Here is a 17,616-nt window from a genome sequence, read left to right as displayed (position 1 = left end):
GAAAAGTTAACCAACAAGACCACTAAAGGTGCCAAAGCAGTTTTAAAACGTTAGAAATAATACATACAAACATATGTAGACCATTTGATATTTCTTGCTTCAACGACAAAAAATATTTCATTTTATTTATTGATGACCATACTAGATATATGTATCTCTATCTTTTACATGATGAATCAGAGGCATTTGATGCCTTTAACATTTATAAAGTAGAAGTAAAGAAACAAAAAGAAAAGAAAATTAAGATAGTAAGGTTAGATAGAGGTAGAGAATACAATGGAAGGTACATAAAAAATGGACAAATGTTAGGTCCATTTGTTAAATTCCTTGAGGAAGAAGACATAATTGGTCAGTGTACTATGTCTGGTACACCACAAAAGAATGGTGTAGTAGAAAGAAGGAATTGCATGCTTATGGACATGGTGAGAAGCATGGTTAGTTACACTAATCTTCCAATGTCCCTTTGGAGTGAAACTTTAAAAGTTGTTGTATATATCCTAAATAAAGTTCCATCAAAAGGTATTTCTAAAACACTTCCTAAATTGTGGAAAGATTTAAAGCCTAGTTTGAATTATATGTGTTTGGGGATACCCAGTTGAAGTCAAGTTGTATAACCCAAACTTAAAGAAACTAGATCCAAGAACAATTAGTAGATATTTTATTGGTTATGTAGTAAACTCCAAATGACACAAATTTTATTAACCCAATCATTCTCTTATAATTGTTGACTCTAGAAATGCAAAAATTCTTGAGGATTTTGGGCATAATGGGAGTGAATTTCCTCGAAAAATACAATTTGAAGAAATAAAAGACCAAACTAAGAGTCCCATATTAGAACAACCAATTCAAGAACAAATATTCCATGAACATCAAGAACAAGTTCACAATGAACAAGAAATGCAAGAAATAATAGGAGCAAAAAGATCTTCCAGAGAAAGAAAGTAAACAATTTCTAATTATTATGTTGCATACCTATAAGACTCTAAATTTGTGTTGGACCTAAAGATGATTCTAAATCATTTTCATAAGCAATGAATTGTAGCAATTCCAAACTTTGGCTTAATGCCATGAAAGAAGAGATGAAATCAATGGCTAAAAATAAAGTTTGGGATCTCGTTGAATTACCAAAAGGAGAAACAGCCATTGGTTGTAAATGGTTTTATAAAATCAAAAGAGATTCCTTAGGTAATGTGGAACAATTTAAGGCTAAACTAGTAGTCAAAGGTTTCACTCAAAAGGAAGATATTGACTACCATGAAACCTTCTCTCTAGTTTCAAAGAAGGATTCATTTAGAATTATCATGATTTTAATGACTTCTTTTGACTTAGAGTTACATCAAATGGATGTGAAAACAATATTTTTGCATAAAAATCTTGAAGAAAAGGTATATATGATACAACCCAAAGGTTTCAATTTAAAGGGTCATTTGGTTTGCAAGTTAAGAAAATCAACATATGGGCTAAAACAAACATCCCACCAATGGTATATAAAATTTCATCATACTATATCCTTTTTTTGTTTATTAAAAATATTGTTGATCAATGTGTATACCTTAAGGTTCATGGGAGTAAAATCCTTTTTTTAGTCATATGTTGTTGTATACCTTAAGGTTTATCTCAAAAGGTTTACATTAATAATTTTTTAGAAAGATTCAAGATATAAAGTTATTCTTCTACTTTAACACTCATTGTTAAAGGGGACAAATTTAGTCATACTCAATGTCCACAAAGTGATTTGAAAAAGGAGAAAATGAAAGATGTACCTTATGCATATGTAGTAGGAAGCTTGATGTATGCACAAGTTTGTATAAGACATGATATTGCATTTGCAGTAGGAATGTTTAACAGATATCAAAGTAATCTAGGATTGAAACATTAGAAAGCTGCTAAAAAGGTTATGAGATATTTGAAAGGGACTAAGGAAAACATACTCAGTTATAGATATTCTGACAATTTGGAATTAGGTAGGTATACAAATTTAGATTTTGGTGGATGTATAGACACAAGAAAGTCCACTTTAGGTTATATTTTTCTTTTCGCTAAAAGACCTATATCTTAGGAAAGTGTCAAACAAACAATAATAGCTTCATCTACTATGGAAGTAGAATTCATTGCATGCTACTAAGCTACATTAGAGGCATTATGGTTGAGAAAATTTTGTTTCTGAATTAAAAGTTGTCAATTCAATAGACAAACTCTTAAAAATTTATTGTGACAACTTGATAGCAGTTTTTTCTTTAAAAAATGACGAAAGAGGAAGTCGCAACAAATATATTAATATAAAATATCTTGTTGTTAGAGAATATATTAAGAAACATGAATCTATATCCAACATATTAATACAAAACTAATGATTGCAGATCCTATGACTAAAGGATAGTTGACTAAACAACATAAAAATCATGTGAATCATATGAAACTTGTTAGTTTATTTAAGATTTGATTTTAATTTTGCTTTTTATTTAGATGTTTGGGTTAAGAATTTTTATAAAAACAAAATTTAAATAAAAGAAATATTATTTTATGCATGAAAGAATTTTTTTTTGTTTTTAGAATTTTGAATGGACCATTGAAGGACCATTTCATCATTATTACTAAAATTTGATTGATGGTTATAATAACTTTTAACTATCAGTTTGTTCAAGTACGCCAAGTGGAAGAATGTTAAAGTGACTTACTTATTAGACATTATTTTTGCATTAGGTGTTTGTAATTCCTTTTAAGACTAAAAATGACTTAATTATTAGATATTATGTCAATTTTTGTAATTCTCTTCTGAGAGTTAATGTTGACCATTGTATTGATTTTTATAACTCTCTTTTAAAAGTTAATGATGACTATTATGTTACTTTTGTAACTCTTTTTTGAGAGTTAATATTGACCAATTATTTATTTTTAGTAACTCTCTTTTAATAGTTAATGATAGTTATTATGTTACTTTTGTGACTCTTTTTTGAGAGTTAATGTTAGCCATTTAATTTTTGTAGCTCTCCTTTGAGAGTTAATAATAAAAAATTTTCTTTGTAATTCTTTTTTTGAAATTTAAAATGACCTTTACACTCATTTCTTAAAACATATAGTTAATTATAATTTATTACATGAGTTATGTTTTCTGAATGGTAGAAAACGCTTTTTTTGTTAATATATAAAATGTCCCTTGCTTAACTAATATAAAAAGTCTATGACAATATCATCATTGTATTTCTATTTTATATTTTACTAGTATAGACTAAAAAACAGGTAAAAAGAGAGAGATGAAAATTTATATTTTATTATTTTTCTTGATCATATGTTTCTTTTTAATGCATATTCAACAATATTACTTTCAGATAATGTTTATTTTGTAAGATTAGATGAACGACAAAGATGATAAATATCTTGTATTTTCACAAATCAAAATAACTAGAAGAGAAGTAGAGGAATTTTCAGTTATTTCTTTTTCCTTTTTAAAACTTTCGGTTCTTCGTTCTCGAGCTCATATTTACGCAAAACAATCACGATAAGTGTTAAAGTTTACAGAAGATAATGACTACTACATTTTTTTTTTTTCTCTCATTGTCGTTATCATCAAACCAGCATGCAAGTAATGTTCATTTTTGTAGTCTTTATCTCATCGAATCTTTTCTACATTGAAGTCTCTTGTATGGTAGGACGGCTAGAAGACACTAAAATATGTGAAGGCCACAAGATGAGAACTTCTTCAATGGACCAATGATAACTTTTCTTCAGTTTTTTATTAAACATAATAGCACTAATATCCCTCTCCAGCTGTTTTATTTAAACACCAAGAACCTCTTTTAAGTTCACCAAGATATAAAAATACTGTGCCTGGTCAAAGGGACCATCTTTAAGAAAAATAAATTGCAACAGACCCTTTTGAGCAAGCTTATTGATGACAGATGGAGAACTCATGTTATTAGATTCTATGGGGACATATACATAAAGAGTAATAAAGAGACAAAGACCATTTGTCATTTGTAAGAATGGGAAGAGTCAGAATTCTATAGGAAAAAGACATTTGCAAAAGTCACAGTCACTAAGGAACGAGATGATCATCAACAAAAGCGATTTTTTATCATAATTTGAAATATGATTATGAAATAACTCTTTTCTGACCATTAATCAATTTAGTCTTTATATGAGAATTATGATTATACTACAGAACAGAAAGTATAAATTTTCCATTGACTTAAACCAACCTCTTAGTGTGCAACTCCATATAAGTTTACCACTCTTGTTGTTCGTTTCTCTATCATCTCTATGTTACCATCTTTCCTTGTGCTTCACTTTCTTGCTTAAGAAATTCTCACATTCATGGCTGACTCTTCCTTCGAAATTGATTTCTCCTCTTACACCTATCGCCGCCAACGCCACAATACACCTGTCAGCTCACGCTATGTGTCACGTTCTACTTCACCATTCAGTTCTCACCACACGTCATCCACCAATCAAGCTCCACGTATAATCCACCCTCCTACTCCAGCCACACCTTTCGCCAGGGACGATGACATGTCCTGGCAAGGGGAGATTTCATGGCAATTTGCGCCATCTGGTTGGAACGATAGCAGAAACTTGGGTGCTGCTCTAAGCCCTTGGACAGCAACTACCACCCCAGTGAATATTAGACGATCAGCTGAAGACTTTTATCTTTCACGCACTTCTGGTGGATTTAGGAGCTTTGCAAATCCATATTATGATCCTTCTAGTTATAGTGCAGTGAAATCTGGGAGGCTTGAGCTTCAAAGCTTTGTAGCTAAGGATAACTCGCTTAGCAAGGAACGCAATTTGGGTGGTAATGGTAAGTCTCGTCAGGGAAAATCTAGATTGGAAATTATTAAGGAAGGAAGTTGTAGTAGACCTGTTAGTCCACTGGCTAATGAAGATGAACTTAGTGTGATTGATTATGACACAATGGATGATGTGGAGAGGCAGGCTCACTTGTCAAACACTGATCATCATCAACATAAACATAGTGATCCGCGCTGCCATTATCGTTCTCTCATGGAAGACGATGGATATAGTCTTGGTCATGTTGATCATCACGGTATTTCACATGGTGGGCACCATCAAATGAGGCACAAAATGGACAATTTTGAAGATAACTTGGAGCACAGGAATCATGGTCACACAGCTTGGCAATCAACTAGTCATCATTATGGAAATGGTAATGGTCGCTACAATAACGTTGAGGTGTTTTCAGTTGACGATGATGATGAAGATGGAGAGGAGGATGATCGAGAAGTAGCAAAGCCAGTTAGCTTGTTTAGCTTGTTTAAGTATTCAACAAAACTGGATATGGTTCTTGTGATACTGGGTTGCCTGGGGGCTCTAATTAATGGAGGATCTCTTCCTTGGTACTCTTTCCTTTTTGGAGATTTTGTGAATAAAATTGCTAAAGAATCACCTCAGCAGATGATGCAGGATATAGATAAGGTATGAATATCGAGATTTTCTTGCTGCTGAGGATGATAATGTATATTATGGAAGTGATAATAACTGAAAATAATTTCTGATGTTTTTACTCTTTCTGTTTGATCTTCAGATATGTTTACAAATGACTGGATTAGCAGCAATAGTGGTAGTGGGAGCTTACTTGGGTAAGGGAAAAGATTAGTTACCGAATCAACTATAATTTCACACAATTCTGTTCTTTTTATACACACGTTTGAAGTGCAATAGATGATTGTTCTGATCACTGAAATGGCAGAGATCACCTGCTGGCGGTTGGTGGGGGAACGATCAACTCAACGAATAAGAACCTTGTATCTAAGAGCAGTTCTGCGACAAGATATCGGTTTTTTTGACACTGAAGTCAGCACTAGCGAGATTATGCATGGAATTTCAAGTGATGTTGCGCAAATCCAAGAAGTAATGGGAGAAAAGGTAAAACCCCTTTAATTCTTCTCTGTTTTTGCTTACAAATATTCTCAATTGTGCTGTGGCACTTCTTGCCACAATTGAACTTCTTTATGAAGCAGTATCTTATCATTTGAATCCTGATTCCATTTGACCCTACTATTTGAAGATAAGTTTGTGTCCCCAATGAGTTCAAAAGGCATTGATGAGCTATGTAATATATTATCTTATGCAGATGGCACATTTCATTCACCATATCTTCACCTTCGTCTGCGGTTATACAGTTGGGTTCCTACGCTCATGGAAAATATCGCTTGCAGTTTTTGCAGTCACCCCATTAATGATGTTCTGTGGCCTTGCTTATAAGGCTGTATATGTTGGTCTATCTTCAAAGGAAGAGGTAAAAAGTACCATAGACTAACATATTTTCGAAGTCCATTACATCATGTTATTAGTTGCTATAAGTTTCATAACTTGGTTTGTTCTATTTTTGGATGACAAAATTGAAGGCTACATATCAAAAAGCTGGTTGCATGGCAGAGCAAGCAATTAGCCTAATCAGAACAGTATTTTCTTTTGTCGCAGAGGATCATTGGGGTTCAAGATATTCTGATTTATTATCAAAATCTTTACTATTTGGAATAAAGATAGGATTTGCTAAGGGTGCAGGAATGGGAGTTATCTATTTGGTTACTTATGCAACATGGGCATTGGCTTTCTGGTATGGATCTCTCTTAGTTGCTAGGAAAGAGATCACTGGAGGTGAAGCCATTGCTTGTTTCTTTGGTGTCAACATAGGGGGAAGGTAAACAACTTTTTGTTCTAACATTTCAATCTTTCATATAAGCAGCTGCGAGTTTTTGTTTCAAGATAAGATATGAAACATTGTCACATTAATTTCCAGGGGTTTGGCATTGTCGCTGTCATATTTTGCTCAATTTGCACAAGGCACTGTAGCAGCTAGTCGTGTGTTTGGAATCATAGACAGAGTTCCGGATATAGATCCTTACAACCCTTTTGGCAGGACAATATCAAGTGTCCACGAAAGGATTGAGTTCAATAGGGTTACTTTTGTATATCCATCTCGCTCGGATGCTGTAATTCTTCAGTCTCTCAACCTAGTTATACCTTCTTTGAAGACTCTTGCGCTTGTTGGGGCTAGTGGGGGTGGCAAGTCCACTATTTTTGCTCTCATAGAAAGGTTTTATGATCCTACTGAGGGTAAGCTTCACATCATCTTGAGTAAAAATGGTTCAAACTTGAACTGCATCATTTACTGTTCTAATGTGGTTAAGGTTTCTAACAATTTGGCAGGTGTGATCACTTTGGATGGCCATGATTTAAGGTCACTGCAAGTCAATTGGCTAAGAAGGCAGATTGGCATGGTTGGCCAGGAACCAGTTCTCTTTGCCACCAGCATATTGGAAAATGTTAAGATGGGTAAGGAGAATGCCACCACAAAAGAAGCAGTTGCTGCTTGCAAAGCTGCCAATGCCCACAAATTCATTTCTGAGCTCCCACAAGGCTATGAAACACAGGTCCAACAACTCTGGCATTCTTATAAACATAAATGAAAATTACATACAGTTGCATAATAACTCTTTTATAAATTACAAATGGCAAACAGGTTGGAGACAGAGGAACTCAGCTATCGGGGGGCCAAAAACAATGCATTGCGCTGGCTCGTGCCATGATCAAAGACCCTAGAATCCTTCTCTTAGATGAGCCAACTAGTGCCTTAGATGCAGAGTCTGAGTCCATTGTCCAAAAAGCCATCGACAAGATCTCTGCTGGAAAGACAACTATTGTCATTGCTCATAGGTTGGCAACAGTTAAAAATGCCAACACTATCGTTGTTCTTGATCATGGCTCTGTGGTTGAGATTGGTGATCATGGTCAACTAATGGAAAAGACTGGGGCCTATTATGATCTTGTCAAGCTTGCCGCTCAAGCAGTGGCAAAACCTTTATCAAAACAAAATTCTGCCAAGGGCATGGAGTTTTCCTTGTATGAGAAGTCAGTTAATGATGTATCAAGCTCAAAGTATGCAAATGAGATTTCAAGATCAAAGTACTTCAAATCTATCCAAGAAGAGAACCAACTAGAAGAGGAAGCAGAACAAAAACCAAGGCCTGGAAAATTCAAACTTTCAGAGATATGGAATCTCCAAAGACCTGAGGTTACCGTGCTTTTATTAGGATTTGTCTTTGGCATGCTTGCAGGTGCTATTCTCTCCATTTTCCCTTTGATTCTAGGCCAAGCTCTAGAGGTTTACTTCAATGATAGCACATTGAAGATGAAAAGAGAGGTTGGTTACCTCTCTTTAGCACTGCTGGGGCTGGGTTTTGGCTGCATAACTTTCATGACACTCCAGCAAGGTCTCTGTGGCTGGGCTGGAACAAGGCTCACGTTGAGAGTCAGAGACCTTTTGTTTCAATCAATACTGAAACAGGAACCTGGTTGGTTTGATTTTGAAGAGAATTCCAGTGGAGTTCTTGCTTCAAGGCTCTCAGTTGATTGCCTCAGTTTCAGGTCAGTCCTTGGTGATCGATTCTCAGTCTTGTTAATGGGCATAAGCTCAGCAGCTGTTGGCCTTGGAGTGTCATTTTTCCTTGACTGGAGACTCACACTTTTGGCTGCTGCTCTCACTCCTTTTACTCTTGGTGCAAGCTACTTGAGCTTGATCATAAACATTGGACCAAAACTAGATAACAATGCCTACGCCAAAGCTAGCAGCATTGCTTCTGGCGCAGTTTCAAATATAAGAACAGTAACAACATTTTCTGCTCAAGAACAGCTAGTTAACTCCTTTGATAGAGCTTTATCAGAACCAAGGAAAAAATCAGTAAAGAGGTCACAAATTTTAGGCCTAACACTTGGTTTCTCTCAAGGTGTTATGTATGGTGCATACACAATGACACTTTGGTTTGGAGCTTACCTCATGAAGAAAAACGAAGCAAACTTTGGGGATGTTTATAAAATCTTTCTCATTCTTGTGCTAAGTTCATTTTCTGTTGGACAATTAGCTGGTCTAGCACCAGATACTTCAATGGCAGCTACAGCTATTCCTTCTGTTCTTGACATCATTAAACGGACTCCATTGATCAGCAGTGATAGGGAAAGAGGTAAGAAAGTTGAAAGGTCAAAGCCATGGGAGGTTGAGTTCAAAATGGTAACTTTTGCATACCCATCTAGGCCTGATGTGTTGGTGCTAAAAGAATTTTGTTTAAAGGTCAAGGGTGGAAGCATGGTGGCATTAGTTGGAGGAAGTGGTTCAGGAAAATCAACTGTCATATGGCTAATTCAACGGTTTTATGATCCAAATCAAGGGAAGGTGATGATTGGAGGGGTGGATTTGAGGGAGATGAATGTTAAATGGTTGAGGAGGCAAACAGCTTTGGTTGGTCAAGAGCCTGCACTATTTGCAGGGACTATAAGAGAAAATATTGCACTTGGGAACCCAAATGCTTCATGGGCTGAAATTGAAGAGGCTGCCGAAGAAGCTTACATACACAAGTTCATCAGTAGCCTTCCTCAAGGCTATGAAACACAGGTTTGTCTGATTCTCAGTTAGTTGCTGTTCAAGTATAAGTATGCCATCAATCTGAGTTTTGTTTGTTATTATACAGGTTGGCGAGAGTGGAGTGCAGTTATCTGGTGGCCAAAAACAAAGGATTGCAATAGCAAGGGCTATACTAAAAAAATCAAGGGTTCTTCTACTAGATGAAGCAAGTAGTGCATTAGACTTGGAGTCAGAGAAGCATGTTCAAGATGCATTAAGGAAAGTGTCCAAGAGGGCCACAACCATTGTGGTGGCTCACCGCCTCTCGACCATCAGAGAAGCTGACAAGATCGCAGTCGTAAAAGATGGCGCCGTGGTGGAGTACGGCAGCCATGACGCCCTATTGGCCACTCACCTCAATGGTGTCTATGCTAGCTTGATCCGAGCTGAAATTGAAGCCACTGCATTTTCATGACTAACTAGTCTATCGTAAATGCGAAAACTTGTGAACTTGGTAACGAAAACAATTTTAACTAAACTTTCTATTTTGATTAATTTGCTGATATTCCTTGTAAATTGGATCAATTTTATTAATTATCTTAAAATAGTATTGGAAGGATAAAATTGAGATTTTGATTATCCTAATATCTTATCCAATTGAGTGGCCTGATTAAAATTGAAAACTATTCCATTATTAAGGAATCTTAATTTCGATGTGGATGGATAAAGCAGAACATATATAAAATGAAATCTCTCACAACACACGAATAAAATTTCTATCATATCTCTGAATTACAAATCATAGAGAGAAAGTGAGAGAAATTGAATTTTTCCTTTTCTTTATATCAATCTCAAGTTTTGCAAATTAATCATGATGCCATCGTCTTTAAGAATACCCACAATGGATAGAGATACATTAAATTGTTTTAAGAATATTTTGCGTTATATGGTAACTCCTAGCTTGTAAAATCTGTACTCGAGGCCTATTTTGAATAAGTTTAAAATGTCGAGACAAGTGAATAGACACTAATTAATGAACGATCGGGTGATATCACGACAACTTCTATTTGAATTTTGACAAGAGAAAAAAAGGTCTCCATAGGTCAAGATTGTAACCATATTTCTGCCAAAAGAGGAATTTGTCTAAGATTGACAAATATTTTGTTGGGAAATACCACGTACTCAAGATATCATACACACAATGGAAGCAAAAAATTAAAAAATTTCTAACAACGACATTCCTCTATAAACTACCACAAGATCCAAATATTGAACATACACATAAAAGCCATAGGGTATATATAGACGCACTTGCATTTGGAAGCTGCTTTTGCAACATCTTTCTCAAGAAGTCTTGCCCTACACAGAGAAGTGCTACTATCACTAGACTATTTTAACTTGATAACGAAAATTTATGAATTCAAACATTTCTTAATATACATAATTCCAAAATACTCTTACATTACATTATAAACAACAAAAATACGTCAAAAGATGTCATAATAAACCATAATGCTTAAGTGTGTGTATAAACAACAATGCATTAATAAAATCATAAACATCCTCTTACATAAATTATAAATCCACTATCATATATAGTATGTTCCTCTCATGTATCATAGCCTGTTGACTCACGGTTACGTAGCTATCATAATCATTTATCACTTGCAAAATATAAAAGGGAATGGACTAAATGATAAATCATTCAGTAAGTAGGAGTCTCTAATCAATATTCTTGTCACTTATTCCTTTCCACATCTCTAATCTCACATTCCTATTTATTTTCTCTCTCATCATCTGGAGTGCATCTCTAGACTCGAACTATGATAACATGAAATGCAAATTCATATACTCAATTGGTGAAAACTTTTTCAAAACCAATCTCATAAAATCATCAAAATTTTTATACTGATTTGACTAGGTTAAGGCAAGGATTTGACATTTGCCATATGACTCTATCTCTCAGGCTATTGCAATTCAAAGTATGTTATGAAATTGTCCAAACACCTCTTTTTGAGTGCAATATATAAACTTTTTCATAATGGCATTTTTTGGGTGAACACCCTGTGGGTGCATACAGTGAACATCACATCTTCTCAATGGGTATAACACCTCTCTATAAATACATAGGCTATGTCACAAGTGTACCTTCCAACAATCTTATAGAAAACATATCTCATAAAAATCATAGTGAGAAAAACACATTTTCATAGGTGACTCTAAATCTCTTTATTTACGAGATCTCTATGTCCTACACATATTTCAAGGGATCTTTGTGTTCTAAATGTGTTTAATAGGATTTTTGTGTCCCACACATGTTTTAGGGGACCTTTGTGTACCACATGTGTTCTACGAAATCTTTGAGTTTCAAATCTTATCACTCTAATGCATGAAAAACATGAAAAATTAGTTTATTAATTCATTTTTCAAAATTATCAAATCAGCTATATGTTTTCTAAAATCATAATCTCTAGCCCATTTAAACTTCATCTCAAGCTTAGTCTAGCTTTCACCTAACATGTACATGCTCATGACACTTATGCCTTATCTTATTCTTTATGGCACATCTAGTACTTCAACATGCCTTATCTTATCCTTTATGGACATCTAGTACTTCAACATGCCTTATCTTATCCTTTATGGCACATCTAGTACTTCAACATACTTTTATCATTGCTTAAATTCTAATGGATAACTCTATGAATGATATTTAATCTTCTGTGAATGTTCATTCAATTTCTTTCACACATATAATTATTCATCATTAGTGAAAGAGTGTTCATTCTTACTCAACATGAACATTCATTACCTTCTTCACGATCTTTCCTATCCTAGTCATCATATACAAATGTTCATGTCTTTAAGTGAGTGTTCATCCTTATGTCATGAACCACTCTCTTTTCTCACGTTCACAATCATGTCACCTTAAAGGTAATTTTGTTTTTACATCTATATGAACTATTCAAAATTTGGCTTCTCTCTCTAGTTTGCAAGGGTGTAGATTTTTTGTGGTTTCAAGGCACAACTTTATCCACATTAGAAGAATCAAGCAAAAATTAACAAATAAGTAGGTACTTTTGTCATACAATCGTATCATGTATGTTATGAACATGCATGTGCATGAAATTTCATTTTCTTTTCCTTGCAAACCTTCAACACGACTATTCACTAGCCTTTTCTTGTGGCATACTTGACTATTTTCCCATAGCATATTTATAATATCTCTAGTTCAATAGTTTGACTTATTATTAAGATATTGTCTATTTTGGATATACAATCTATCATCATTTTGCTTTTGAGCTTTACAATCCAAAACACATTTTGATAGCTTAAGGAGCTCACAGTCTATTTAACTAATCAAATCTTTCCATTTCTAATTGATGTGAGATGTATAGATAGACCCAACATTTCTCTTATGCTTTGTTAATGTGAGATTTGCCTAGAGGTGTCACAATCACCCCTTTTTATAAGAATTAGTATCCTTATTGAGGTTTGTCTCGCCATCTTTCAATAAGACATACAGAGTGACTTTGATACTATAATTATAACACCTCAAAACTAACATAAACGTACAATAGAAATTTATGAAACAAATAAAGTCTTGAATACACAGTTTTTTTTTTTCAAACTTCAAAACATTATGACAAAATAATTGTCTTCAGTAGAAAACATATAATCAAATGGATACTAATTTTTCTTCTATTTAGTCTCTTTAGTTGACCATTTTTATTATTTATTCCCCAATTGCTGAATAGTCACTTACACTCTATGTTTAAGCTCTAATTTGTAAAAAGTTAATGACAATGAGGTGAGTTGTTATCTCGATAAGCAAATTCTAAAACATGATATATGCATACAAAAACATTTCATTTAAATACTAACACAGAAAATGAAACAAAATAAGATAATTAAGCATATGAAACCATGTCCAAATACTAAAATGTATTTGAACTTTCCATATATCAATCTTAAGTCTGTTAAAATATTTTAAGAATCATGTCACGTAGTGTCACCTGTACTCCTAATAACCTAGCCAAAATTTCAAAATCATGCCACCTGTAGTCCCAATGACTTGATCAGAATTTCAGAGTTATATATCACCTGTAATTCCAATGACTTGATCAAAATTTCAAAATTATATGTCACTTGAAATCCTAGCGATCTGTCTAGAATTTCAAAATCATATGTCATCTATAATCTCGATGATCTGATCAAAATTCAAAAGTATGCACAATAGAATAGATAATCTAGTTAGACCAAACTTATAATTTCAATTCAGAGCAGATATTCAAAGATTATGAATAAGTCAAAACTTACATATATACAAAATTTCAGATCTTAAATAAAAAATAACTTTTTCTTTTCTTTTTGAAAGTGTATAAAATATAATTCTATTTTGGTCACAACAACATTAAATTTATAAATCAATATCTGATTAAGTAAAATTATGGTGAAATAAAAACATTTATATATATATTTTATAACTTACAAGAACATTATATATATATATATATATATATATATATATATATATATATATATATATATATATATATATATATGTATGTATATATATATGTATGTATGTATGTATAAAAGCAAAATGAAATATCTATATAACTTACAAAAACATCTATATATATAAGCGAAACAAAATATCTATATAGCTTACAAAAACAATTATGTATAAACAAAATGAAATATTTATATTACTTAAGAAAACATTTACATATAAACAAAATGACATATTTATATAACTTACGAAAACATTTATATATAACAAAATAAAATATTTATATAACTTATGAAAACATTTATATATAAATAAAACAAAATATTTATGTAAGTTACGAAAATATTTGTATAAATGTTTGACTTTAATAGAAAATGTGTGTAAAAATATTTTATAACTTATGAAAACCAAATTTTTCATATTTTACTATCATTTCCAAACATATAGGATCAAAACTCAAATGTTTATATGCATACAAAATAAATAGTTTCAACTTTCCTCTATTGAGAGCAAAAGTCAACACAAACTTTTACACATTCGAGCTACCACACAAGCACCTATTTGGATCCTAGCCATAATCAATAAATTTAATTTGTCTCAAGGAGCTCTTAGAAATATTCTTAATTTCTATTGAAAAGCCTCAATTCCAAAACTAATTTCACGAACTTTAAGAGTACCCAAATGAATAACTCTAGACCTAACTAACACATGTATACACTATACAACTTTTGTTCCATAAATTTTATAAAATTTTATACAAATTGAAATATTACGAAACTTAGTAGGGGCAAAGGAGACATAAATAGTTCACCAAAAAATATTCAGCTTAAAAAATATATGAAAATTCTCAAAATTTAATTCCTTCCATGACTTATGAACACAATCAACAATTTTCAGGTTTGATACCTCCAACTTCTAGTAATTTTGTAAAATTCAATATAACTCAAAAAGTTATGAAAATGTTCAAAATTAAACTTAACATATTCATGGTTCAAATAAAAAAGCATCAACCTGAAAATAATTTTAAAAATTATCAAAATGAATTTTTTTCACAAATCACTAACACTGCAAAAAATCTTTCAGATTAGATACACAATCTTGTAACAATTTTAATAAATAACATAAAATTTTTAAAATTGTGAAAATTTCCAAAATTAAACTAGACATGCCAATTTATTTATAGAAAAAAGTATTCAAGTAAAAAATAATTTAGAAAGCTTGAAAAACTAAATTTTTTTTATTTGATTTAAAATTTAGTTTTTCAACCTTTCTAAATTTAGAATAACTTTTTTATTTGATGTGCTGGTCCTAAAAGAATAACTTAAAAAATAATTTAGAAAGCTTGAAAAATAAAATTTGTACAACTTATAAAATCATAACAAATTCATAAAATGGTTAATAATACCCTGTAGCATCTTAAATCAAATATTCAAAATTTTTAAATGGCCACAACAATTTAAATTCACAAAGTCAATGCACAAACAAATTACTAAAAATTCCATGTTTTTTATGAAATTTAATTAATATATAAAATAAAATAGAATAAAATACATAAAAAAATTTTTATTAACAAGCATATACATTCAAGGGTAGCATAAATATTATAATTAAAAATAAAAAAATAATATATATATTTATATATTTTTAATTTTATAAACAAATAATGTACAATGCAAATTGGAATATCTTCTACTCTACAATAGTATAACTAAAAAAAAAAACCCTAGTCCTTGAATCATATATATATACATACATACACGAATAATGAATATATTGAGACTTACCTTAGTGTGAGATAGTATTCTTTTTTTTTTTCAAAAGGTAATACTCACAATCTCTCTTTGCTCTTTGAGAATGTTTGAGTTGGTTGAAAGAATTTTGTTTTTTCTACTTAAGTTTTCAAACGAGTCACACTTAATCTCTAATTTATGAGAAATATTAGTAAACTGACTCTTATCCTTATCTCTAAATAATTAAAATATCTTACAAAATTCAAACTTACCTTATCTTCCTTAAATTTCAAATCCTATCTCAAAAATAAAATTTATCCTATTCAAAATAATAATAACAACAACAACAACAACAATATTAGTACATACTTTAAACTTTAAAGAGTTGGGAATACTTCTTTATTTCAACCTCTTGTTCCCACATGGCCTTTTCTAATGAGTGATTTCTTTAATGCACCTTTACTAATTGGATAACTCTAGTCTTCAGAAATTACTCCTTTTCTATCAATGATTTTCAATGTTTGCTCTTCATACAACAAATCCTCTGAGATTTGGATTGGTTGTATTCTAAAATATAGGAAGGGTCAGACAAATATTTCTTAAACACCAAAATACGAAACATATTGTGAAGCCTTGGGAGACTTGGTGGCAAGGCCACATGATATGCAACTGCACCAATCATTTCCAAAATTTCAAATGGCCCTATAAACCTAAGCTTAGCTTCCCTCTCTTTCCAAATAGAAAAACTCCTTTCCAAGGTGATACCTTTAGAAAAACAAAATCCCCAACTTCAAACTCTAACTCTTGCTTTTTTGTCTACTTTGGGTCATGTGAAGCTTTTCTCTAATCAACTTAATTTTTTCGTATGTAATTTTATCAAGGTTTAGTCCTAGCAACTTCCTTTCTCCAACTTCATCCCAACAAATAGGTGATCTACACTCATGATCCTATAATGCTTTATAAGGTGCCATCTTAATACTAGAATGGAAACTGTTATTGTAAGCAAACCCTATTAATGGTAAATGGTCTTCCTAAGAACCACCCAAGTCTAACATATAATACTAGAGTTAAAATTTTTATTCTAAGCAAACTCTATCAACAGTAAGTGGTCTTCCAAAGACCATCCAATGATATCATTCTTCATGTTTCTCACCAAAAGTCATTCTTTAAATCATAATACCTTTTACTACTCCTTAGATGAATGTTATAAGGACACTCATAACCTTTACTTAAAATTTATTTTCCCAAATTTTCATTATTAGACATACATATTTATTTTTCAAACCTCAAAATATCATTATCAATAAAATTGAGTTTCATTTTGTTACCTTTCTTTACTTCTTCAACTATCTCTAAAGTCAATTTAGTTACCTTAATCAACGTCAATTGTACTTGCATATTGGCCAGAAAACCACTATGACTAGATAATACTATCATAACTTTATAGTTCCTCAAATCATCCAAAATATGCTTTTGAGTAGAAATCAAATGTGCTATACCTCATGATGATTTTCTACTAAGAGCATCAACGACCACATTCGCCTTCCCTAGATGATAATGAATATGACAATCGTAATCCTTCACAAGTTCCAACCATATCTTTTGTTTCAAATTCAATTCTTTTTGGGTAAACAAATACTACATGCTTTTATGATCAATGTAAATCTCACAAGTTTCCCCATCGAGATAATGTCTCTAAATTTTTAAGGTGAATATCATAACTGCCAACTCCATATCATGAGTTAGATAATTTTGTTCGTAATTCTTTAATTGCCTAGAAGTATAGGCCACCACCTTACCATGTTGCATTAACACACATCCTAAACCTTTTCTAGACGCATCACTATAAATGACAAAACCACCATCACTTGAAAGGATAGTGAGCACCAATGCAAAAACGAATCTCTTTTTTAGTTCTTGAAAACTCTTATCACGTTCCTCATCCATTGAAATTTGACATCTTTTCTTGATAACTAAGTCAAAGGGATGCAAGACTAGAGAATCCTTCCATAAAT

The 17,616-nt window shown here is 32.2% G+C and overlaps 1 protein-coding gene across 1 annotated transcript; it reads left to right on the top strand.

Annotated features, from left to right (window-relative positions):
- The first annotated feature begins 4,314 nt into the window (after positions 1-4,314).
- On the top strand, positions 4,315-9,863 carry LOC123219648 (ABC transporter B family member 19-like). The gene is made up of 9 exons (XM_044641650.1): positions 4,315-5,433; positions 5,543-5,597; positions 5,708-5,883; positions 6,092-6,256; positions 6,366-6,661; positions 6,761-7,077; positions 7,171-7,394; positions 7,484-9,409; positions 9,486-9,863. The coding sequence occupies exons 1-9, from the start codon at positions 4,315-4,317 to the stop codon at positions 9,831-9,833; spliced, it is 4,626 nt and encodes a 1,541-aa protein (XP_044497585.1). The 3' UTR covers positions 9,834-9,863.
- Positions 9,864-17,616: the final 7,753 nt, after the last annotated feature.

The sequence above is a fragment of the Mangifera indica genome, chromosome 6, assembly GCF_011075055.1.
Source record: "Mangifera indica cultivar Alphonso chromosome 6, CATAS_Mindica_2.1, whole genome shotgun sequence".
In the NCBI taxonomy this organism is placed as follows: domain Eukaryota; kingdom Viridiplantae; phylum Streptophyta; class Magnoliopsida; order Sapindales; family Anacardiaceae; genus Mangifera; species Mangifera indica.
The sequence above is the reverse complement of the archived record's forward strand: the minus strand, read 5'-3'. Positions and strand labels throughout refer to the sequence as shown.